This window comes from Lacerta agilis, chromosome 6 (assembly GCF_009819535.1).
Source record: "Lacerta agilis isolate rLacAgi1 chromosome 6, rLacAgi1.pri, whole genome shotgun sequence".
Classification (NCBI taxonomy): domain Eukaryota; kingdom Metazoa; phylum Chordata; class Lepidosauria; order Squamata; family Lacertidae; genus Lacerta; species Lacerta agilis.
Genome location: NC_046317.1, coordinates 53116875 through 53142824, shown reverse-complemented (window position 1 = coordinate 53142824; position 25950 = coordinate 53116875). Strand labels below are relative to the sequence as shown.

General features: G+C 41.5%; 2 protein-coding genes across 2 annotated transcripts; both read right to left on the bottom strand.

The window, feature by feature from the left end:
• Window positions 1–892: 892 nt before the first annotated feature.
• LOC117048642 (acidic mammalian chitinase-like) lies at window positions 893–8035 on the bottom strand. Its single transcript, XM_033152709.1, has 11 exons — window positions 7957–8035; window positions 7719–7748; window positions 6852–7053; window positions 5309–5365; window positions 4790–4955; window positions 3985–4109; window positions 3151–3274; window positions 2879–3061; window positions 1933–2049; window positions 1443–1584; window positions 893–1132 (listed from the first exon to the last, which is right to left on the bottom strand). The coding sequence occupies exons 1-11, from the start codon at window positions 7979–7981 to the stop codon at window positions 942–944; spliced, it is 1362 nt and encodes a 453-aa protein (XP_033008600.1). The 5' UTR covers window positions 7982–8035; the 3' UTR covers window positions 893–941.
• Window positions 8036–10935: 2900 nt separating this feature from the next.
• Window positions 10936–25189, bottom strand: LOC117048643 (acidic mammalian chitinase-like). Its single transcript, XM_033152711.1, has 12 exons — window positions 25098–25189; window positions 23450–23488; window positions 22026–22055; window positions 20741–20942; window positions 19510–19566; window positions 18037–18202; window positions 17069–17193; window positions 16010–16133; window positions 14968–15150; window positions 13235–13351; window positions 11935–12070; window positions 10936–11265 (listed from the first exon to the last, which is right to left on the bottom strand). The coding sequence occupies exons 2-11, from the start codon at window positions 23472–23474 to the stop codon at window positions 11936–11938; spliced, it is 1164 nt and encodes a 387-aa protein (XP_033008602.1). The 5' UTR covers window positions 23475–23488; window positions 25098–25189; the 3' UTR covers window positions 10936–11265; window position 11935.
• Between the last annotated feature and the right edge of the window lie 761 nt (window positions 25190–25950).

Sequence of the window (25950 nt, the reverse complement as noted above, 5' to 3'; positions counted from 1 at the left end):
TCAGACCTGGGAGGTATAAGATACAAATGATGAATATTCCCCCTATGATAAGGGCTGGATTATGTGTTCCTAGTATTTTAATATTTTTTTCTTAAATTTATTAATAGGCATCTATAGAGGCAAGCAAGGATTACCTAAATTAAGCCTGTTGCAATCATATCCACACCTGTTAGGAAGTAACTTCGTAGTATTTGTTTTACGATGTTTATTCAGAAGTATGTTCCATTGAGTTCCATTGGGGTTAGACATAAAGATGCATAGGAATGCAGCCTTCAACATATCCATGATGGGCTGTAAGCCTCTCTAGGAAGTAGAGGAGTGAAAGGAGAGGGCCCCAGTTGTCCCAGAAAACAGTTCATTTAAAACTAAAAACATCCATTTTAAAAACCTTTGGGTTTTTTAAAAAATAAAATAAGGGAGAGATCAATTTCCAGTGGTACCTTGGGTTAAGAACTTAATTCGTTCTGGAGGTCCGTTCTTAACCTGAAACTGTTCTTAACCTGAGGTACCACTTTAGCTAATGGGGCCTCCTGCTGCCGCTGCCCGATTTCTGTTCTCATCCTGAAGCAAAGTTCTTAACCCGAGGTACTATTTCTGGGTTAGCGGAGTCTGTAACCAGAAGCGTCTGTTAACCTGAGGTACCACTGTATGTTTTTCTGGCACAATAATGCTACTACTAGCTGTCTCCTACATCCTGAGGTCTGATTGAAGAAATTGAATTGACCCTGAAAGGTGTGTGTGTGTTTAACTTAACCCACAATGGACTCCAGCACTTTTCCCATCACCTGTTAAGGTCCATTTGTCACTTATTTCCTTTGCTCATTTTGCTCCCATCTATTTTTTTCTTATCATTAGGAACTACCCACTTGGTTTATACATTCATTAAGAAGTCTTGCATGCCATTCCATTTCTTTATTTAGTGACTGATGGTAGCCACAGGCTCAAGGCCAGTTACAACACTTGCAGCTCTCATCGAACACCAGACTTTCTCCACAACTCTTGACAATAGTATTGCCCCCAGAGCATTCATAGAATTTTGATTTGTCATCTGGATTGGCATAGATACCATCAGCTTTATCTTCACAGAAAATAAGAGGAGGTGGGACTGTTGGAGGGGGTGGAGCTACACAACCTAAGGGCAAAGAATGTAATCAGAGAAGACACTTGGGAGAAGTTGTTTAATACATTGCAGTTGTACTAAAGAGCAAAGCCAGTCACTTAGAGGGAACATCCCCACAGAGGTTTCTAAAGGGATTGAATGTGCATGAAATTGTCCCCCTTTTGCTAAAACATATTGGGAAGTGTCTTTGCACATCGCATAATTTGCTGATCATTGGCTACTTGTTTCCTTGCACCTCCAAATTGCAGCATGGCATTCTGCGCATGTGCGCACATGCATATACACGTCTGAGTGCAGAATTCTTCTCAATAAATTGACCTACCTGGAGTTTGTATGTCAAGGAGTGCCTTCAAATGTGATATCAGAGGATATACCCCCTTGTTGCAGAAAGTGCCTAGGAAATCGTCAAGGTCAATGGCCCAAACCATGGCCCCTCCAAAATTGTTTGCTTTCAAAAATTCAACCTGTGCAGAAAGCAAGTACAAGATATTCCCACCACATTTGATGTCAGTTGCACGCACTAACATGACATGAATTGTTGGGGTGCTGTTCTTTAGACTCATGGGGTTTGGGAAACACAAACACTAGACTGGACCAATGCATCTAAGGGCGTGACTACATTCCTAAAAGTCAATGACGCCAGCAGCTGACTCGCAAAAAATATCCCAACATCAGTGTGAGTAATACATATACACACACATTGTTATAAAGCATTGTTATAAAGCTCAAACATTGCACTGGTAAATCATGCAAGGTACTTTGAGTGTGGGTACAGATCAACCTGTTACACACACTAGGAAAAAATAACATACCTTGTACTTGTAGCTGGTTAAATCATCAAACCCAACCCACTCATTCCCCAGGAAGGCATAAGGGACTTTCTGATCTTCAATCCAGACAGTTGTCGCTTCTGGCAAGAACGTACAAATCTGTCAAGGAACATTCATGTTAGCAAACAGCGGCAAACCACATGCATATACAAATTTCAATCAGGATGACTCATCTGTCTGAATTAAAATGTCTACCATTCTTATCTGTAGAGTTACAAGTATCCCTTAGGCTGGTACAGGCACTTGGTGTTTTATCAGTGAAATATATTCTATCCTTTGAGGTGCACTTCTGTGGCTAATGTAATATTCCTAGCAGCATTTCCTGTAATTATACCAAAGGAGGAAAACCATGCACCTGATAAATAATGATTTTTTTTAAAAAAATAAAGTGACTTTTCTCAAGTGGCCAGAACCTTCCTGCTGGGGATACTGGTCAGTGAAATTCCAAAGAAAGCTTCAATTGTATTTATGTATGTAACCACGGTGACAAGGAATCTTTATGCACAGAAGTGGAAGGAGGAAAGAATGCCCTCAAAGGAAGAACAGCCAGTGAAAATCATGGATTGCGCAGAGATGGCAAAACCGATGGCACTGATGAGAGACACAAATTTAGAATCTTTCTAGGAGGACTGGAAACTTTTTCGATATGGGAAAAACTGATTTCCCATATGCGAAGTCCACAGTGGTTTTTGAAGTTCAAGGAAAAAATAGAACATATTAAGGAACCTTTTAAAGAGGATGAAAATGGATGTGGTGGAATTATAAAACACAATTGTATGCAATCTTGATTATAAGCAAAGGGTGAGCGGCAAAATATTAGTATTGTAGAACAGGATTATAACTGCTGAGTGACAAAATGCACTTTCCTTAGAGATTTTTAAATACTGCATGCTTTTAAACTTTTGTCCTTTTTAATTGTTTCATTTACCTCATAATGAGCCCAGAAACCAGCTTCCCTTGTGTAAGGCCCAATGGATCCGGCACCAGATGCGGGAGCTCCAACCGATGTGTCAGCTGTGGTAAGCCTAAAGGTGCGGCCATAAGTAGGAAACCCCATCATAAGCTTCTGAGCTGGAACCCCATTTTCTAGCCAGTATTTCATGGCAAATTCCTTTCAATAGGAACATAATAAACATAGGTATGAACTGACCATTTTTTACCGGCTCTGAGCAAACAATAGTTTTTTTAGCATTTCCTTACGCAGTTGAAGTACACAAAATCGCCTTTATCTGCAGATCCCACATGCAGGGGGCTATTGTGACCTGTGAAGGTGTCCCATCCTCCATGGAAATCGTAGGTCATCACACTGATGAAATCTAGAACCCTTGTGCGAATTAAAAAAAAAAAGCAGAGCAATAACAACTTGTCTAATGGATCCATACGCTGAAATAAAGATCCTCTTGATAACTGGTGGGCTGATCCCAGTTATCTTTCACATTAGCTTTTGCAGATTGCATGAAGCCATACAAAAATTGTACGCATTTGAACAATATGGTGTACATCTGACTTGTAGTTTGCTAAACAGCTAGCTATATGATCCTCGGTTCCTGCTCCCCTTTTGTGCAAGGATATTTGTCCAGTTGTTAAATTCGCATCCAACCTTTCCAACAAATGAAGTTCACGGTGACTACACTGTTCATTTTTATCACAGAACAAGCTAAAGAGGACATTGACTAGAAATCTAAAGCTTAGTGTCATATGGGTCCAGCATTGCAATCCTATACATATCTATCTGTAAACTTAATAAAGTTAAACAGGACTTACTCCCAGGTAAATGGGTATTGCGGCCACTTATGTTGAACTGTGACTAGATTTCAAAATGCTGTATCTAAATGCTGTATCTAAACAACCAAGTTTAAATCTTTGGCAAGACTGCACAAATATGTTGTCTCATATTGTTGACACGTATCTACAGTATTTCTCTGTATGCACCTTTTCCTTAATATAATAAATAATTCCCTCCAAATGAATAATGAGTTTTGCCTTGCTATGTCCTATTTTCACAAGTCCCCAATTTAGCACATTGTCACTTACTTTCCTATCTCTGCAATTTCATATCCAGCATCAATGGTTGCTTTGCCAGCAGATACAGCTGCTGTGATCAACAGTCTGGGTTGCCCACTCCTGGTGGCTTCACTTGAGAAAGCAGCCAGCATTTCCTGGAGAAGGGCATGGGTGAGTAAAGTTAACAGCTGCATTCATTTCTAGCTAATTCATTGTGTGCAAGGTTTTAAAAATTGGTGGTATGCGACAACATCTTTTTTTTTAATATGGAGAAATTTCACTTCTTTGGTATATGAACCAAAGTGCCATTATGGTGCCATTATGCACATATAAAGAGGAATTTAGAAAGCTCAGCCATTTCTGTGATTTGCTTTTTTATCTACCGGTAATTAAGTAGTACACTCAGCTGATTGTCATTTAAACATAGCTAAATATAAAGAAATTTCAAATTATTTTAACTTTCTTATAAACCTGGAAGTGGAGTGTAGTATATTCCTTTTGCTAGGAGGGAAAGCAGTTAGAAAAGGATATTCTATTATGTGTTTGTGTAATTGGCAGTGGCACCTCATTTCTAGCAACATTTAGTTGGAATTAGTGCTTTATTTGGACAAGCGTGCCTGATGTTGATGGGAGCCATCCTGGCTGAGGATAACTCCCACCACATGAGAAAATGTAATGTGTGACCATTTCAGATCAGCATCTGCTTTGTGATTTCAGGATCTGAAGAAGTGCTGCCATTATTTACAAAATAATCGACTCATTCACATATTACATTTGTTTATGCAAGGAGAGTGAGGCACGATGTTCACAGGATGCTGGGGCAAAGCTTTCTCACCTGGACTAAAATAGTGAAACGGTGCTTATCCTCAGCAGGGCTGCCCCGAGAACCTGGGTATTCAAAGTCCAGATCAATCCCATCAAACGCATACTGACGAAGGTAAGTGATCACTGAATCAATGAAAGTCTTCCGGTTAGCAGCTGTAGCAACCATTGTGGTGAACCTAACAAAACCGGATTTGTTTTTAAGTTACTGAAAGTATGAGAATATTCACTATGTGAACCACAAAATTAAGCAATGCTAGCTTGTTTCAGCTTCTCTTACCACTTCCTTGCCCACAAAATGTTTCTACTGTACTTGTTTATCCCATACTTTCCTCTGACTTTTCATAACCCCCCAATTCTCCTCCTTTATCTCCACAGTGGTCTTATCTTTCTATCCACCAGAGGTTCCTGAAAATCCTCCACATCCCATTTATGCATTCATTGCCTCTTCCTCAGCAGGCCAGCAGCAGTAGCCACAAATTACCCCCCCCCCCAATCTTGTTCATTATACATGTGAAAGAAAAGTTCTCACTTCTGGGTGCCGAAATTCCATCCTCCAATTGCCAAAAGGGTGACCATTTTCTCATTACTAAGGAAGGGATTGGAAAAATTAGGAAATAAAGTTATAATATGCAATTGTTGCTTTTCCCATCATGGTTTATTGTTTCGTGAACTGCCATTAAGCGTGGTCTGAGGACCAAACTAGATACTGTGTTGATCTTAAGACTGTGTGCTTGTTCTTTTTTTTTACTAAATAGCCATGAGGAGTTATCTGGGTTGGGGCCACAGAATCATGGGAAGGGACTTTGATGCACTGATATTGAGCAGCAGCCTCCCCACAACCCCTATTTCTGCCCTGGGAGGAAGAAGAAGAGGAAGAGGAAGAGGAAGAGGAAGAGGAAGAAGAAGAAGAAGAAGAAGAAGAAGAAGAAGAAGAAGAAGAAGAAGAAGAAGAAGAAGAAGAAGAAGAAGAAGAGTTTGGATTTGATATCCCACTTTATCACTACCTGAAGGTGTCTCAAAGCGGCTAACATTCTCCTTTCCCTTCCTCCCCCACAACAAATACTCTGTGAGGTGAGTGGGGCTGAGAGACTTCAGAGAAGTGTGACTGGCCCAAGGTCACCCAGCAGCTGCACGTGGAGGAGTGGAGACGTGAACCCGGTCACTGGTACTGTCACTGGTACTAATAAGGCTGTCACTGGTACTAATAAGAGATTACCTCCCAGTGCAAACAACAGCCATGCAGGCAGGTACATCAAGCCATTGTCCCCACAGCATTTCCAGATTGTTAATGTTGTGACAGCTTCTCTGCCCATGCTAGGACCTCATGTCAAATTGGGACTCTCCCTTGAGACTCTCTGATTGGGATTCTCCTATACTAAATAATGTGCTTAATGTCAAGTTCAGTTTTCCCTGAGTCCTGGAGAGGTGACGTGTTCTGGTACACAGATACAAGAAGCAACTGGCAGGCAAAGGGCAGAAAACAGTCAGTTCAGTGAGCAGAGAACATGTTCTGTATGAAAATAAATAAATAAATATCAGCCAGTGGTCATTCCAATGGAAGGATCTCAGGATGAGGAAGAGCCCTCTGCCTGACAGCAGCTGCCAATCAGTGTGAATAGCGTTTGAGTACAGAACTAGTGCTCTGACACAGTATAAGTCAGTCTCACATATTTGAGGGGAAGTAAAGTGGGTTTCAACAGAGATGAGTTGCAGGTGATCCTGCAGATCTGAGATCCCTATATTAGACAATAGCACAGGATAGATTCTTTAGGACTAGGGAGACTCTGGACTGTTGTAGCAGTGCCCAGAACTGAATTGTCTGCCCTTCTCTCTTCTGGCCATTGGCCCTAGTGAGCAGAGAGTAGAGAGTATTTTGCAGCTTCGCAGCAGCTAATATTAACCTTCCATTTAAATATATATATATATATATATATATATATATATATGAATGAAACATGTACAACTAGGGGGCTTGGAAAATCCGATCAGATCCAAACAAGCCTTATTATTTTGAGATTAACCAATCTGTGTTCATTCTTAGTAATTACCAAGTGCTTAAAGAATTTACTAACTATTCTTTTAGACCATTGAACTGTGGATAGAGGACGTCATCATTCCATTCATAGGGGGCGATCTTGTTATTGCTCATAGTAGCAAATGCATAGATGACATGTGTGCACAGGCAGGGGTCCACATTTGCTGGTTTATATCTGGCAGGATCAGGCCTGTACTGGGACCAGTTCGTGAAATAACAGACCAGCTTGTAGGAAGATCCTATAGTAAGAAAGAACATGGTGATGCGAATGTCACAGGCAAGAACAACATGGAAATCAAAGCAACTGACTCTAAAACCGGCATACTTTATGTGTTAATGGAATGAGGTCAGCTCACGCAACAGGAATTTTGCCCCCCTCCTCCCACCTCTTAAACCTGTTCTAGGTTTTCCTTCAGCCTTCCAGAGCAAAGTCCCATTGCACAAGCAGATCTCATTCTGCTCGTGCAACAATTTAGTTCAATCTGGCTCTGTGCGCTTACCTCTTGATTTAGGAAACTTATTGTGGTTAAGATACATGCACAATGCTCAATTAGAAAGTTATAGTCTCTAGCCCAGCCTTTGCTGACCTGGCGTTCTCCAGATGTTTTTGACTACAACTCCTATCACCCCCAGAATGAGGGACCATATATTTCCTTTACAGAAATCTGTGGATTTATATAATGCAAAGATAGAGTCTCTTATTCTTAATGTTACATTCCTTTGTGCTGGTTGCTGCTACTCATAATCACACCCTTAGTATTACAAGCTCCCAGCTCAGAAGGGGGCAGAAATGAAAATGGCAATATCAAACCTGAAAGCATCTTCCCCCCCCCCCTCAGTTTGTCTCAGATATTCCATCTATTTTTGAGGAATAAATTTATGAGGAATAAATAATTATGCTTACCAAGCTGCAAGTGCAGCAAAATGGCCAGACCTACAAAAGATTAAAAAAAACACCATTATGTATTAAACCATCTGACTCTGTTTGCTAAACACCTCATTGCCAGTGTTATTTGTCTCATAAGCAAACCTGATGATGTTCTCATTCCCAAGTCTAAGCTCAAAGTTCACATCCCTTGTTTCCAGGAAGAAATGTCTTTTTATGTTTCTTAAGATGTAAAATTACACACAGGATCACTCACTTGCCCACAGCAGCATCTTCCCCATCTGTTTTTCAGAAGAAATGGCCCATCTGGGGAAATCCAACACAGCCTTATAAACTGCTCACTTATCAGTATGGGAGCCACACACCTGCTGAAGGGGCATACATCTGTCAGCTAAAGTGCACAGGTGGCTGAAGAATAAATCCCGGGACAGAAAACAGATCTAACTTCAAGGATGGAAAAAGTGTTGACTTTATGAAAAATTACATTATGTGTATGAAGAGAACCACAAAGGCCTATCTTTTTCTGATTTTTGACAGATTTGGACGTCAGCAAAGCCCCGACGTCGACAGCAAATTTCCCAATGATTTTAATGAATGTTCAATTAATCACTCAATTGTAGAAATCTTACAACCCAATTACATATGTGGTTAAGCTGAAAACAAACCCTAATGTTGTCAACCTTTGGGTGCGTAGGCAAAGGACTACATCCAACAACAACAACAACAACAACAACCCACCCTTCACTCTAAGGTCCCAGCATTGAAACATAACATTAAAATGATATTTTCATGAGAAATTTTTAAAGAAAATAACCCTGCAACCCAGTGCAGATATGTGGAAAGCGAGCTTAAGATCAGAAAACTAAGATAAAAGTGGAATGGACAGATTTGTCCATTCCTAGTCTGAACTTGCTCAAGTGTTGAGTAATCATATGTGAAGAGGCTCTAATAGCCTTTCTAGACAACCATTTAACATGCAAGGCACATGGCTCAACATGCAGATGTTAGATAAATAAGCAATGATATTTGTGTCCAAATGGGGCCAAAGTATTCCTGCACAATTTGCCACTCTTTATGCCCAACAAGTAGTTATCATTAAATGACGGCTTTAAAAACAAAAACAAAAAACCTAGGTTAACATTAGTTTGTGATTTGCAGCCATACACCATGCCAAAAAATTATGCAACTGGCCTTGAGTCCCCCACAAAAAGTCACTTTGAGATTATATATCTCTAAATCCCCAAGGCTGTTTCTACAAGGCACACCTCCATGACACTATATCAGTGCAAGATAAGACTCTTTACTAATGCTGGTCTTGAACTTCATGTTGAAAAAAGGAGAACATGATACAGCAGAGAAGTGAGAGCCTTAGCTCAATGTGGAGCTGAATAACAGCAACATAGCTAGGAGTTTCCTCTAGTTTTGCTACTGTAATCCAAAACCATTGCTGATGATGCTGGAAATGAGACTTTGAGAAGGCTCTAAACAACAATAATCAATGCAGTCAAACTGACAGAGTGGAGCTGTGAAAGCTAAAACGAACTTGCACATAACTTCTTGTCCTCTAAGAACTATGGGGGTGATTTACTAAGTCTTCAGGCCCTGCTTGTGAGCCTCCAGTTGAATCTGACCGTTGTTGGAAACAGAACATAAGCTAAATCGGGAATGGAGAATCTGTGGTCCTTTAGATGTCGTTGGACTCCAGCTTCCATGAACCCCGGCCAGCATAGCCAATAGTCAGTGATGATAAGACATATTGTCCAACAATTTGTCCCTGGAGTCCATATCTTCTGCAGCACTCTCCATTCCAGCTTTTTCTTCCAGTTTCCATGTCTTTCTTCCTCCTGCTGCTCCCCAGCTTCACTTATAGACACTATTGTTACACGCCACCCCAATCTCCCAGTGGTGCAAGATTCCAGGGGTTCCAGATGCTTACCCAGGATTTTCTTTGGAAATGAGGCACAGTGAAGACTGTGGTGTCTTTATGATGTATGGCTTATTTATACATATACGTATACAACCTGAGCCTACAATGCAGGAGTTCAAAGCATTACACTCCAAGGGGGTCCTGTCTCTCCCATTGCTATTATTTATTTATTTATTTATTTATTTATTTATTTATTTATTTATACCCCGCCCATCTGGCTGGGTTTCCCCAGCCACTCTGGGCAGCTTCCAACAGAATATTAAGATAGAATAGTCTATTAAACCTTAAAAACTTCCCTAAACAGGGCTGCCTTCAGATGTCTTCTAAAAGTCTGGTAGTTGTTTTTCTCTTTGACATCTGGTGAGAGGGTGTTCCACAGGGCGGGTGCCACTACCGAGAAGGCCCTCTGCCTGGTTCCCTGTAACTTGGCTTCTCACAGCGAGGGAACCGCCAGAAGGCCCTCGGCACTGGACCTCAGTGTCCAGGCAGAACAATGGGGGTGGAGACTCTCCTTCAGGTATACTGGACCGAGGCATTGCTGCAATCTCTTATTCAAAACAGGCAGCTCAACTTGAGTTCTGCCCCACCCCCCATTTCCAACTTGCTGCATTTAACAGACTGACACTTTTTTCCCTTGATCACGCCACAGCCAACTTAAATCCTAAAACTTCCTCCTAACAAAAACTCTGGCATTGTCTTCTAAGTATCAATCTCAAACCTCAAGGGCAAGTGTTCCCATTTTTCATCTAGATTAGTGTCTTTGCCTCGCAAAGTCATAACACTATTCTAACTTTCAGTCTCTTAGCCAATCAGAAGGGCAGCAGAATTTAGTTGAATTTCTGGCTCACATAGCAGTCCTTGATCTTTCTTGCAGGGAGTAGAGTTATACACTTTGCAGTTCATTTTTTTAAAAATAGAGGGAGTGATGATTAGAATTTTTGTCAAAATAACATTTCAGGTTGATTAAATGATAATCTCTTCTCATTTAAGTACTATCTCTGCCTCTTCACTGAGCAAAAACCCATCTGATCCTCTTTTGGACCTTGACAGCAATACTAAGCTACTCACTCAACAACAAACACCTTCCTGGAAACTAGAATTAGGTAACGCTCCCTGTGTCTTTGCTTTTTATAAACTTTCTCCTTTAAAGACAGGTGAAAACAAATAGCTTGGGGAGAGGCACCTAGTTATGTTGGTCAGCTTTTCTTTTGAGTTGTAAATATCAGATGCCTGAAAGAAATGTCTTCATTGTCATCACCATTGTGCCACAATTTAAAATGATTTAAAGTACAAGTACTTTTTTATTTTTTTTATTAGATTGCATAGTGAAATAGAAAATCAAGGTTGCCCAAAAAGAGCATGTGCATTCCAATTCTGCATAAATCTCACGATGTTCAAAATCTGATTAACATTAAAGGAAGAAAAACGAGATATGCAGCAGACTCAAACAGAAGTTTGTAATGGAAGGTTCCACAACAGGTTGCTCAAGTCTGGATGGTCACATGCTAATAGGCAGTGAATATCTTGAAGTATCTTTTCACTTGCAAAGGTTCAAGGAGGTGAGAGATATAACATGGATCCATCTTTGTTCCACAACATGTTGTATTCCTCTATTTGCTTGGTGTGATATTTCATGTTCTGTCATAGGAGAACAAATGCATGTCAGAAGCATATCAGATATTTGCAAGACTTCCTATTTAGCAAGAGCAGAGCAGAGAAAAAACAACCCTGAAACATTTAACCCTGTATTGCAACACTTCCTCAGACTCTAGACCAACTCAGACATGACACTCAGCATTCCATAGGCCTCTGCATGCTTGGTTGCTGTTTACGAAATAGCAGCCATGGGGTGCATATAGTTTGGGACCACATGGAGAGTAACTCAACTCCCATTGAGTTTAGTGGCCTTTACTTCCAGGTAAGTAGGCATTGCATAAGTTTTGCTTAACTTTCTATTTGATCTTTTGCTGCCCTTTCAAAGTGGGTTTCTCTTCTTGTCTCAATTTAATTTCAATTTTAACAACTTTATCTGTTGTCTTGCTTGTAATCATGTTGTGAGCCACTTAGAAGACTACAGCTGAGAGACTATCTATCTATCTATCTATCTATCTATCTATTTAAAATGCTTTCGTATTGCAGGGTTTAACCCGTGAATCCTCTTGAAGCTATTCCAAAAATTCAAATCTAAAAAGAGAGGTTAGAAAACAAGGGGTTTCCCATGCAATTAGTATACCTAATTCAAACTTCACCGGACGTTAGATTGGTAGCTTTATGAAACATGCACCTTACAGCCTAATTTGTCATTACCTCAGTTTCCTAGGAGACCCTTAAGCTTATTCACAAGGACATTGGCTCCTTGGCCACAGAATTTGCCAGAGAAGTCATCCATCCCCAGAGTCCAAACCATGGCTCCTCCATAATTCTCCCTCTTCAGAAACTCAGCCTGCAAAGGAGAAGTTTAGAGGGGAAAACATTTGTAAATAGCCCACAGACTAGTGGTTATGTACCCATTCCATAATAGTTGTCACACAGCATGCCTCTTCTACCATTTGCTAATAACAGGCAACTACCAGTACAAATTCCTTCTGAACACTGCAGCACATTTACAATATACGTAAGGAAATTCTGGCTTTACATGGGGAAGAACTTTCTGATAGTAAAAGCTGTTTAGCGGTGGATGGACTCCCTTGGGAGGTGGTGGGCTCTCCTTCCTTGAAAGCTTTTAAGCAGAGATTGGATGACCACCTGCCATATATGCTTTAGTTGTGATTCCTTTTATTTATAAGTAGCATTGTCTGAGTACCATCCTGTTAGCTGGCACACATTTGGGAAGTAGAAGGAGTGTACAGTATTAAGAATTGTCTACCTCATTCTTATTTCACCCTGGGAGTAACCAGAAATAAAATTCTGCTTCCTCCCCTACGCAAAACCAATGTTAGCAGCCCCAAGTGCTCTTTAGCCACCCTCTGTGGTTACCTCACAGAAAGAAGGAGTGTCTTATTTATGTCACCACAGAATGGCACATTCTTGATTCATAGAAAATTTCCTTTGAATATTATGCTTAAATGTAAATTGTATCTTTTAGTAGACCGCTTTCAGGTTGTTAGTTTTTTTCTTTTTACAATCAAGTGTTATATAAAGTGTCATCTAGTCCAACCCCCTGCAGTGCAGGAATCACAACTAAAGCACCATTGCTAGGGGGTTAGAGGGGGAAGAATGGAGTTGAGGAACAGAACGGATTATCATGGGAAAAGAAGAAGATTTTAAATAACATGGAGCCTTAAAGAACATATGTACGCAGAGGTCCACCCATGCAACTTCCAATTCCAATTCCTCTCTCTCCCTGTGTGCCCTCAAAATCTGCTCCAGAGGATGCTGCCTCAAAATCTGCTCCAGAGGATGCTGTAAACTTTTCATGTCATGGACCGCAAGGGATAGGAGAAGAGGGGGAAGTTCCATTGCATGAGTCTGCTGCGCTAGTGGAACAGAGGCATTGGATACAGCCCAAGACTCTGAGAATGTGACTGTAAATTTGGTTAGCAGCTAGAGGGCCTAAAGGATTTTCATTCTCATAGGATATAGCAATTATCACAAGGCAGTGACACACTTTAAACTGAAAACTCTTCTCGTCGTCATATCCAACCCAGTCTCCAGCTTTGAAAGCGTAAGGAACCTTCTGTTCTTCAATCCATCCCTTGGTAGCTCCCTTTAAAAATGGGCACACCTGTCAAAATGATAGAATCCCTGTTTAGATAAAGAGCAGGAACTCAAAGGTTTATGAACAAAAATAAAAACAAAGTCTATTATCCCAAAAGTTAATCATTCCAAGCTTCCCCATCAGAATCATTGGTTATTTTATAGCTAGAAGAGTACAGTGTTTGGTGGTCTGCAGCTTTAATTTACTTTATACAGCAGCCAAATGAGACCTTCCACAACTTCTCCCTCTGGCCTTCAGGACTGTCCCCAGGGCACATGCCTCAATGGCCCTGCACCACACCCTCCACGACTGCCTTTGCTTGACTAGAATGTGCTCTTGACATGTGATCACACCTTAAGCTTGTCAGGATAGAGCCATAGAAACCTCTGGATTTTGTGTGGCTGGAAGGTAAACTACTTTGCTAAGTTAAGTAGCTTCCATCACTCTACCAATATTTGCCTGTGGCCCTTGGGGTGGACAAAACTCCCCACTCCAGTATATGGTAACCAAATTGTTCTGATTTTCATTAGTGTGAGCCTACACTTGTCGACTCAGAAGTACATCACACTCAGCTACTCTATTCAGAACTTAAAAATGGAAAGCGAAATGCTGGTGGTAACAAAAGAGGTTTAAAGACTCTCTCAAGGCAAATCTTTAAAAATGTAGTATAAACACCAACAATTGGGAAACACTAGCCTGCAAGCGCTCCAATTGGAGAACAGCCTTCACCAAAGGTGTCATGGGCTTTGAAGACATTTGAACTCAGGACGAAAGGGAGAAATGTGCTAAGAGGAAGGCACGCTTGGCAAACCCTCACCATGATCAACTCCCACCCAGAAACCTATGTCCCCACTGTGGAAGGACATGTGTGTCCCAGAATTGGCCTCCGCAGTCACTTACAGATTCCCTGTTAAGACCGGGTTTATGGAACACGACCTTACTCAGCTATGAGTGATCACCAGAGAAGAAGAAGACGTCCCACTGAATTGAATAATAGGTGTTCCCTAGCAATGGTGTTCAGGATTGCACCCCTACTATCTGGTCCTATGTATTGTTTACGGAACACTGACGCCCCATTCAGGCATTCCTCTAAATGCTTATGGACTAAAAATGGAAAGCAGAGAGCAGAGATGCAAACCCAAGGGCCATCCCACAGGTGCTTAGACTCCTCCCCACCAGGATCCTTGATAAGGCAAGGAGCTCGAGCACAGTGAAGATGCCAAGCACATTCTGCTGAAGGCACTTAAGAGTCAGCTTTCAGATCTTCCCTCTCAGTTCAGGAAAGTCTGAAACAGAGAAACATGCATGGACACTTCTGCCCCTTCCCTGGTTTTAGTGCACATTTGTTCAGGTGAAGGCCTGAACAGGGCTGTACCCATGGCATGGCTCCCAAATAAATATTCATGGGATTGCTGCCTAAGACTTTGGTTATGTCTTAGGTACCTTCCACAGTAATCATCCCACTTTATCCTCACAAAAACACTGTCAAAATAAGATGTGTTAAGAGAAAATGATTTGCCCAAGCCCACCCTTTGAACTTTACAGCTGTGCAAATTTGACTCTGCCTCCCCAACATGATCAGCTACATTACAGTAGCTCTCAATCATCAATATTCTGTAATAAAATGCCAAAGACCCATTTACCTCGTAATATGCCAAGATCCCAGAAGTTTTGGTGTACTGCCCAGGAGAACCTCCACCACTGGCTGGAGCACCAACGTCAGTTCGTGAACTAGCAAGTTTGAAAGACTGTCCATATGTTGGAAAGCCCATCATGAGTTTCTTAGCTGGCGCTCCATTGTCCTTCCAGTATTTCATGGCATATTCCTGAAGCACAGACAAATTATGCAGACTTCTGTCATTCTTTCCTCTGTGAGTTTACTTTTTTAAAAGACAAAAGTATTGGGGAGGAGTTGAGAAGAAGGGCAGGCAGTGAGGGGCTGCTTAACCCTTTCCCTCTTTGGATCAACCTCCTCAAGCTGCTTTGTCATCTGTGGGAAGTCTCCGTGTCTTCCAAAAATATTTGTAAATGAAAAAAGAAGCTTGGGGAAGGTGATTTTTGAGCTGAAACAGGACTGAACAGAGTTAAATTGACTATTCCCAGCCTCCCTTTCACTTAGATATAGTCTGCCTTTGAATTTTCTTTTCTTTTCTTTTTTTAAGGAGGAATTCTTCATGCAGCTACACAAAACATACATTTTGAGCCTCATCAATCACCCATGCACCCATGTTTGCTAGGGTGGCCATGTGTCCCACTGGACAGAGAAGAGTCCACTCTTTGCGGAAGTCCTCTTTTTGAAGAGTTGTCCAGTCCAGGCCCAGTTTAAAGATAAGGAATCATGCAAAGGGTGAGCAGGGGCCTTGAAGTCACCCAGTAACAGCTCCTGGACAGCAGACTGAGCTAGCACACAGGTCACTTGGTCCCATCTTCCCCACTATGGTGAAATGTTTTCTATTTCTATTTGAATTTATAGGCATTGGTTCTAAATTTGCATCTAGACATATAAATTAGGACATGAAAATGTTATGCACATCTGTTCGAGTCTTTTTCATAAAGCATTTCCTCCCTACAAGTGGCCACCCTAATGCTTAGGTTTGATTCAGCTTTTACTTCATCGAATGGGGAAAATTGCTACTGGAATTTAGATATGAGTTTAAGATTGGGCTATGTGTTGTTTGTTCTTACAGAGTTGAAGAAGGGTGTTGAGTCATAGGAAGGTGCACCTCTGTGCAAGGGGCTGTTGTGTCCTGTTTGAGGTGACCAACTTCCATGGAAATCGTAGGTCATCACATTGATTAAATCAAGACTCCTAAATGCACACAGAAAGGAATGGCAAGATGAAGGAACAATTTCTTCAAACATTAAGGAGTCTATGATCCAACAGCCACACTGTTAGTGATAATAATAAGACAGTTATTTTGATTCATAGACAAATATTTTTTTCAGAAAACCTGAGATTACATAAGCATGATGTAGTAGCTCCTTTAAAAGCCCTCAGAAATATTTTCAGAGGCACTATGGAATTAGGCCCAAATTTATTTATATAAAGTCTACAGCACAGTGTGGCTGCATAGACACAGTGGTCAATAAATACCACCCGACAAACCACTGTTTATGAGAGCCTACAAAACCAGGACATCAAACACCAGGGGAGGTTCAAAATTATTGAAATGGGTTGGATCTTTGGGAGAGCCAGTGTACTGTGTACTACTTCACTGTGTACAGGTTCAGCAGCAGCACAAATTTAATAAATAAGAATAATAGTAATAAGAGGGACGCGGGTGGCACTGTGGTCTAAACCACAGAGCCTAAGGCTTGCCAATCAGAAGATTGGCGGTTCGAATCCCCACAACGGGGTGATCTCCCATTGCTCAGTCCCTGCTCTTGCCAAACTAGCAGTTCGAAAGCACGTCAAAGTGCAAGTAGATAAATAGGTACTGCTCTGGCGGGAAGGTAAACAGCGTTTCCGTGCACTGCTCTAGTTCACCAGAAGTGGCTTAGTCATGCTGGCCACATGACCCGGAAGCTGTACGCAGACTCCCTCGGCCTATAGAGCGAGATGAGCGCCGCAACCCCAGAGTCATCCGTGACTGGACCTAACAGTCAGGGGCTTTTCATTTGAACGGCTTTCTCCTGAGTTCTTTAGCAATTTGTCCTAGACCTAGAAGTCAGAGCATTCAGAGCTGGTGTTCAACAGAGATACTGACGCAGGGCATGTCACTTAGCAGAAACCATGTGACTCACTTCCCCAGGGCAGCAACTTCATATCCAGCATCCATGGTATTTTTGCTAGCAGATACCGCAGCAGAAAGCAACAGCCGTGGGCGTCCTGCTCTTTTGCCCTCTTCCTCAAAAGCAGCTTTCAGTTCCTTCAGAGAGAAACAGCAGGAGCAGTTGGGTATTGCTCATGTGCAACTGAACAGAACACATTTCAAAGGACAGCTGGCCTTTTGCAGGCTGGAAATTTCCACCCATACAGATCATGAGGAGAAATATCTTCAGATGAAGGATGATATATAAACTTAATCAATAAATAAAGATAAATCTCCACACACAAGTTGGCCATGCCTATTTATTTATTTTTTATTTATTTGACTGCATCTGAGCATGCAATACAGCATTATTATTCTTTTTAAAAAATATTTTTATTAAAGATTTTCTTGATTTACAAAGGTAATGCAATGTCTCTCTCGTATTTTTCCATATAACATAGCATTATTATTCTTGATGGTTGAGTCTTCTTTGTCATATTTAGTAATTCACAGTGCTATCCTATACAAGTGTACTGAGAAGAAAGTTCCATTAAGTTTAATAGTGCTTTCTCTCAGGTATGGTTACTTAGGCCCCATTGAATTTAATGGAAATTGCTTCTGAGTAGATTAGCATTACACTGTTTGTCACTGGGACTCAAACCGACCATTGTTCTTGATGTGGAAGAATAAACATATGGAGGGTGGTTGTGATTACAAAAGCACTCTATACATGCTCAGAGGTACGTCATATCTTCTGTCACTACAGTATACATTCCAGGAAATTAATTTTAAATACAATTTTAAAATAAAGTAACCCTGTTACAATCATTCACTGCTGTTTTTAAGAAAGGTTTTGACAAATTTATGTCAAAGTAAGTATGATCCATGCTGTCTCCCTAGGGGCTTCCAGCACCCTTTGCTGAAGCTGGGATGAACATCTATATTGTTTTATTTTCATACCTGAGTCAAGATGGTGAAGCGATGCTTATCCTCTGCAGGGCTGCCTTTGGAACCTGGATATTCCCAGTCAAGGTCCAGACCATCAAACCCATGTTTGCGGAGAAAATCGATTGATGTGGTAGCAAATGTCTGCCTGTTTGCTGGAGAGGATATCATGGAAGTGAACCTGGAAGAAATGTGTTGTTTTTTGACAGCTGCCTTTTACAACTTGCACCACCCTATATTTCACTCTTATTTTTTGAAGGGCATCACGAACAGCTGCTATAAAATGGAAGAGCTCTGATATCATTAGGGACTAAGGATGGACCAATCTGTCGATATTGGTTCTCCAAGTTTCTCATTTTTAAAATCTTAAATTCGCTTCTATTTCTGCAACAATCCACAAAAATGAATAAATAAATTGAAACTCCTCATGAAGATTCTTCAATATTTTAGTGTGAATTTCTCAAAATAAACCTATTTTTATATGCAGTTTTATACACATTTTTGCAAGAAATTTTCCCTCATCTAATGCAGTTTTGGATGTAATTTTCACTAATATAAGGCATTTTTATAAGACACTTTAGCCTGCTATGTGCATTGTTGGACACATCACCTGGGGAATCGCACTGGGAAATTTGAAGAAGTATGAATTCTGAAGGAGGTTTCAGTTTGCATCTTATTTCAAAAAGTATGAATTTGGTAAGTCCATTTGTCCCTTTTGGGCAGGCGGCTTCACCCCCATGAACTGGTGAATGGCAGGCTGGACCTTCTGCCTGCCGCCAAATTGGCCACTGGTGGCAGGGCCTTTTGGGTGTTCTTCTGGGCGTGGGATCAACTGGCCAATGGTGGCACTTGGCCCCACATCCAGGACAAGGATAAAAGAGCGCCTGCCAGGCCATTCAGATGTTAAGTTCATCTTTAAATATAAACTGAATCAAATTACTCTCCCACCCCAAGATATCAGTGAAGCAAGGCCAATAAGTTTACATCACAGTGCCCTCCCACCCTTTCTACTAAGCAGGAGTGGTCCCCTTTTGCTCTCTTTGGGGGTTTGGCCAAATTTAGGGGGACTTTTCAACCACACCTCCCCAATGAAATGAAATGAGGAGAGTGAACTGCTTCAACGAGGAGAAAAAGCTTGCATTTGTTGTTGGTGGTGGGGTTCTTCCTCCTCCCCCCCCCACCTTCTTTAATCCCTTTTTTAATAATAAAATGACCCTTTTATTAAAATCACTATCTGCCAGTAATGCGTCTCTGGGAAGGAGGCTAGCACTGAATAATAGTGTACACAGAAACAAAAGACAGAAAATGTTCCTTGATCTTTGAAGGACATTCATTTCTCACAAGAGGAAATGCTCTCTACAGTATGTTAGAATCAAGCTCTCCAAAATGCCTTAGGCCGGGTGTCCCAAATCACAAATTTATTAGGAAGAAATATCTCATGAACACCCTCTGCTCTTTCTATGAATATAAGCAGGAGAAGGGTCTTACTTCTGGTTGTCAAAGCTTCCACCTCCAACAGCCAGCAATGTGAGCAGCTTTTTATTCCTAGAAAGCAAGAAAAAGATATAGTGGAATTAACATTACACAAATATTTTGTGATAATTAAAAAGGAATTTTGCCCTCTCCACCTCAAAATATCCAAGACTTCCATCACCAGGTTTTGAGAGCTCCTCTAGCTCATTTTCAGGGGTGTGGGCAGAATCCCAAAAGTTCTTCTGTCAGGGCCATTGGGGAAATTAAAGCAACTCCCAGTGACAGAGCCCAAAGTGAGACAGAACTTAAAAGCTTGCTGTTGTTCTTGAGATTGCTGGCAGTTCCAAGCAAGGACAGAGAAGGCTGGCCAAGCAGATGCTATTACTGTGAAAGGAACAAGCAGGCAGCCCTTCATAACTGTCTTTTGCATTCCTGCAAGGCAGGCTTCCCCAACCTGGTGCTTCAAAAACCTGCAAAAGCTCTTTCATCAGAGATTAAGGCAGGGCAGAACAAAACAAATATGCATAGCTGTCAACTTTTCCCTTTTCTTGAGAGGAATCCTATTCGGAATAAGGGAATTTCCCTTAAAAGGGGGGGAAGTTGACAGCTATGCAAATATGTGTTCTGATGACTATCATTCCACTCTCAAGTGTCTTCAGAAACATACTTACAGAATCCTACTATGCAAAAAAATGATCATCACAGGGAAACATCAGCCATCACTCCAACCAACTCCATCCCCCTGAATGCCAGGTATCTCCAAATTACTTTTTTCACATAACATAGCAAAAAGCACAGATTTGCCACCATGTGTATGCTCCATAGGAGCTATATTCAATCCTAACTCTTGGACAAGTGAAACATAGACTTGTTGGTTTACCTGTGCTTTTGTGCGATATTAAGAATAATATCAATGTACTGTTTCTGTGGATGGTTTCCTTGAGAATTTATATACTGTAATTTTTAAGATGTGTTGTGTTCTTGCCTCCTCTTTCAACTATGTATACTGGAATTGTGTTGGTTGTATTTTAACTTGTATCATACCTTGCTATGAAATCATGTGGTGAGGTGTGGGTTAAAAGTACTTTAAGTAATTAATTTATTAAACACATAATTCATGAAGGGACCCCATGAGACTCTTCCTTTCTTTTTGCTTCTGCATCTGCTGCTATTGTCAGGCAGTGTCTGGAAGCAGCCATTAAGCAAACATCATGGTGTGAATGCATTCATTGTGAGAGCTACTTGCCTTTGCTTTAAGGCATTAAGTTTCTTGTAGAGTTCCACATCATTCCATTCTATAGTGGTAAGCTGGTTGTTGTTCATGCCAGCAAAAGCATAGATCACATGAGTACACAGATGTGGGTCTATATTATCTGGTGTGAACTTGGCTGGCTCATCCCTGTACTGTTCCCAGTTAGTGACATAACACACAAGCTTGTAGGCAGAACCTGGAAAGAGAAGGCGAAAGGATATATTTAGAAAAGATCATACTGCATGCAGTTTGTAATACAGTGTTCTATGCAGTGAGGTCATTGCACAAGTAGAATGACTCCTGTTTGCGAAATGAAACCTCTCATCTCTCTCTCCCTCCTCCTTGCCCTTCTGAGTCTCCCATATCTGCTCTAGCAGTTCTCCCCAATTTGGGGGGAGGGTGTGAGGGGCACAACGGGGAGCAGAAGGGACAGGAGTTCCATTTCCCTCACACAATGACTTTGTTGAATTTAACCCACACTGTTTTCTACAGTTGCCTTCAAATCCTCATCATGAGCTTGACCCACCAGCTCCACACAAAACGCAAGCTATAGAGCCAACAATTTTCCAGGTCTGGAGTCTGGACATATGGGAAGTGATTGTTGTGGAAACTTCCACCATCCCAGAAAACACAATACAGTGGTACCCCGCTAGACGAATGCCTCGCTAGACGAAAAACTCGCTAGACGAAAGGCATTCGCTAGCGGAAGGCTGTCTCGCAAGACGAATTTTTCAATGGGCTTGCCTCGCAAGACGAAAAAATTTCCGATTTTTTTTTTCTTTTTTTCGTCAAACCGCTATTCTCTCGTTGGTGCTTCGCAAGACGAAAAATTCGCTATACGACAGCACTCGCAGAACGAATTATTTTCGTCTAGCGAGGCACCACTGTAGAAGAGTTGGTGCAAGTTTATTTGGCTAGGAGGAGCAACTGTTGGAGAAGCCATCAAGGAGTTTCAACCTCAGTTACCTAGACTTATATCAAGCCATTTCCTCATCACATGTGCATAAGACAAACTGTTTTGAGCAGTTAAAAAAAAATCCTACATTAACTTGATTGGGCTCTTGATGAAATAGTGGGGCTCTAAATAAAGGAACTTTGCAGGGCTTTAGCATTTTGAAATACAGAGCCCCTGATTTGGAGCTATGATCTTACTGAACAATGTGTTCCTGCTTTGCCTCAACTGGGAGCAATGACCAAAAGTCAGGCTATGCACACGGGAGATCTGTCAGATTTTTAGAACTAGTCCCTAGCAAACAAGCGGAAGTGAAGTTAGCCTTACCAAGCTGCAGATTCAGCAGAAGGATGAAACCTGCAAAGCAAAAGAAACAAGAATGTCCAACATTAAATGTGGGTGTTAAGAAGGCATTGTAATTCTTATCCATTCTACTCAAAATGCAGACTGATGACAAGCATGTTTCCATGAAGCTTGGCAAAATATGCATTTGGGGGCAAACAAAACATGGCATTAAATGTGTTTGGCATTTGCCTGGAATGGGATGGGGGCTATATGCAAATTGCATCAGATGTGGGGGTCGTAATTAATAAGGTCATAGGAGGCTGGGGCGGATTTAATATGTCCTTCTTTGCTGCAGGTGGTAGGAAGTTTCTGGCCCAGCAGGAATCCTAATTTGTCCCCCAAAGGCTGTTTTCTCCCAACCACATGAACCTGTTATCCATCTGATGTCATATGTGACATCATCTCTGGGGCAGATAAAGATGTGGCTTCCTGCCAAACATGAGGTATGCATGAGGAGGTCCCAGAAAGCCTATAAATGCTATCTTGGTGGTCAAGATAATTGGTACCTGCTGTGAATTTGCTCTCACATATGTGTATCTGTTTCCTTTGATATGCTTATCTGCTGTCTGAGGGCTTGGCTGCTGGCCTAGGGAGATGGAAGTCAGGAGCTACCCATGCAACCTGGACCCTTGTCACCTATTCCTTCACCTACCAGATGGATGGATGGATTTGAGTTGGGAACAGGCCTTCAGACAGGTGGGATTAATTGGACTACTGCTACCAGATTACATATGGTGTTTCTGTAGAAGTAATACATAAATGCTTGGTTGGGCATGGACAGTCACGGCATGCTTGCTACTTCAGTGTCCATTCCAAGACGTAGCAGTAAGAATATTCGCATTGCGCTGTAAGTCTCTCTGGTGCTTTCGTCATCCTTGTTTGGAATCCCTGCAATAAACCACTCGCTCAGGCCCACTTTCGGGCCTGTGGGACAGAACAGTGCCTATCAGCTGGCTGGCAGTGCCTGTATCCAGTGATACAGTGGCATCAAATGATTGACAGGTAGGTGCACCCACCTGTGAAAATAGTCCACAGCAGGTGGAGGAAGTCCAAATACAGCCCGCCCACCAGATCCAGTTACCCTTTACTCCAATCCTCGTGCACCTGGCCTCCACATATTGATACATAGCGGCCTACATGCATGGACAGGAATTGTGTAGGTACAATTCAGTTTTCTGGAGCACCACCTGATTTTAGCCCCCATAGCAAAGGGATACAGGGCTCTGTATCTTTTCTCTCTTGAGAAGAAAGTAGTGAGGGGAGGTGTTGCCTGATAAAACTAAACCCTTGGAGAAAGAATTGTGGAACTATATATAACAAGGAGCTCTTCCCCCACATCATTTATATGAAATTGTTTTAGTTATTTATTAGTTATCATGAAACACAGATACTAATACAACACTTACCTGCAGACAGTAGTAGCTTCCCCATACTGACACTTGCACCTAGGCAAAATTGCAGGAAGAGGAATGGAGATACAGAAAAGTGAATGGATCTGCCTTAATACAAAATCTGCCCATGCTTAATAACACACCCCTGAGTGCTGTGTGTGTGTGTGTGTGTGTGTGTGTGTCTGTCTGTCTGTCTGTCTCTGTGTGTATGACATATGTGTGTGTGTGTGTGTGTGTGTGTGTATGACTAGTTCTCCTCCTACATAAAAAGCTCTCTCACCTGGGTCAGGAGCAATCACCCTAGCCAATTACATGGAGGGTTCTTGTATGGATGCTGTAGCATATTTGAATGTATCTCATTGAATCTGCATTTACCATTCTTCAAGTAGCTGGTTATGCTATATGATATAGGGGGCATCCAACTGAATAGGTCTGCTAGCGCAAGGAAGGGTTAGGGAAATCCCCAGAACAGATTGTTGCATGCCAATATATTAATACAAAGTGTTTTTAAAATGTCAATATCTTTAGTAGTTCCATATACAGAGCAAAGTTTTAGTAATTCTTCAGTAAATGGGAACACAGAAATCTGCCTTACACTGTGTCAGGTCATTGGTCAATCTAGCTCCTGGTAAGAGGGTTTCAGGCAAGAGTCTTTCCTAGTCCTACCAAGGATTGAACCTGGGACCTTTTGTATGCAAAGCATGTACTCTACCACTAATCTACAGCCCTTCCATAGTCCCATGGAGCACCTGTGTCCCCTGTAGTAATCAGCTACCCATTCTGCGCTGGAACTTTGATTAAGATAGCAGTACCGTACATGGTTTAAAAAGAGACAGGTTGCACTTGCAAGCTTACAACAATTTAAAGATGCTGCTTATAATGATCCAGCCCAATCGCCTTCTAAATCCAGCCTGTGGATGGTCCGGGAATCAGCGTGTTTTTACATGAGTAGAATGTGTGCTTTTATTTAAAATGCATCTCTGGGTTATTTGTGGGGTATAGGAATTCGTTCTTTTTTTCCTTCAAAATATAGTCCGGCCCCCCACAAGGTTTGAGGGACAGTGGACCGGCCCCCTGCTGAAAAAGTTTTCTGACCCCTGCTCTAGACTGTAACAGCAAAACAACTCTAATGAGTCTAGAGCCCAGCCACTAGACAGGGTGAGGCCACTGCCTCAGGCTGAAGAAGCTCTCCAGGTGCTGATTTCACAGCCACGTGGGTGAGATCTCACCCAAAATTAGGGCCAGCTTTCCCAAAAATGGTACCAATGGCAGCAGCACTTCTCCGCCAGTGGTGAATGTGACAGAGTAGGAGGCAGCCGTGGTGGCGGCAGCAGGTATGGTGGTGGTGGCGGCGGCAGCAGCAGCAGCGGCAGAGCAGGTTGGCACTTCCGCTTTTGCCTCAAGCAACAAATGGGAATGTTCCCCCGCTGGTCTAGGGGGTTCTGTAGCATATTGCAGTAATGGAAAACTTAGAAATTATATGACAGCATCACTCCATATGTTTTACCAATACTCATTCAATAGTTCACACCCTTTAAGTAATTTGTATTCTCATAAATGCACCTTCCACCTATTCAGCATGAGATCTAACCCGCATAACAAAGCCTAAACACCTACATAGAACTCCATTTAATTTTAGATGGTTATTCATGCAACTACAGACCTGTCAAAATCCTGCAGTTCAAAGAGCACGATTCTCTGTAGCATTCAGTCTCTGCCTACTGTACATCTCAGAAAGCACCTTTTAATACATTTTGCTTCCTCACTCGCCACGCCCTATATTCTCGATATTCTGAGGCAATACCTGAAAAGAAAAGGAAGTTATAAGACAGAAATGTTGTGATGAAACATGGTATGAAGTAACAGCCAAAAGATACATTGATATCCCTCTCTGTCAGTTATGCAACTGGTCCAGGAAGAGACCCTTGATCCCACACAGATATGTCCATTTCTACCACAACAATATTTACAAATAAATTAAGATTAATCCATTTGCATCCATGACCTGAAATTGTTCCATGAGAGAGTGTTATTCAAATATATTCTAGCATTATCTAGTACAGGGCTCTTCAGCTTTTTCACACTCAGGAAGACACAATATTAACTACAGCCTGAAACATGGAACCCATTTTTAATTTGTTAATCGTATTTGTTCATCTTAATTTAATTTGCTAATTTGTTAATCTTCTCTGCCTAGAAGAGAGAATTTTGATTGATGCAGCTTGTATTGCAGAGCAGAGCAGAGCAAAGAGGCTGAACATTCCATCTTTCATAAAGCTGTTAAAGGTACAAGACACTGATCCTCCTTCACATCTGCTTCTGAAAATAAGTGACACAAAGAAATGTGGAGAAATGCTCTCTCTTGCTCTCTTTCTTTCACACATACACAAACACTGGTATAGCTTAGACTTCCAACGTAAGCTGTTAAAAGGTAACAAGATCCTCAATACCTGATCTAGTATGAAATAATCCTACTGCTTTGCAAGGAATCTCTACCTCTTCCCAAACTTTACCTC

Excerpts from the sequence above, each read along its gene's own strand:
- LOC117048643 (XM_033152711.1), bottom strand. The coding sequence starts at position 23,474 with ATGGGGAAGCTACTACTGTCTGCAG. Across the intron at positions 20,943-22,025 it reads TCTGCTGAATCTGCAGCTTG|GTTCTGCCTACAAGCTTGTG; the intron begins GTAAGGCTAACT and ends TTCTCTTTCCAG. Across the intron at positions 17,194-18,036 it reads GCTTCACCATCTTGACTCAG|GAACTGAAAGCTGCTTTTGA; the intron begins GTATGAAAATAA and ends TTCTCTCTGAAG.
- LOC117048642 (XM_033152709.1), bottom strand. The coding sequence starts at position 7,981 with ATGGGGAAGATGCTGCTGTGGGCAA. Across the intron at positions 3,275-3,984 it reads GAAATTGCAGAGATAGGAAA|GGTTCTAGATTTCATCAGTG; the intron begins GTAAGTGACAAT and ends AATTCGCACAAG. Across the intron at positions 1,133-1,442 it reads CCTTGACATACAAACTCCAG|GTTGTGTAGCTCCACCCCCT; the intron begins GTAGGTCAATTT and ends CTTTGCCCTTAG.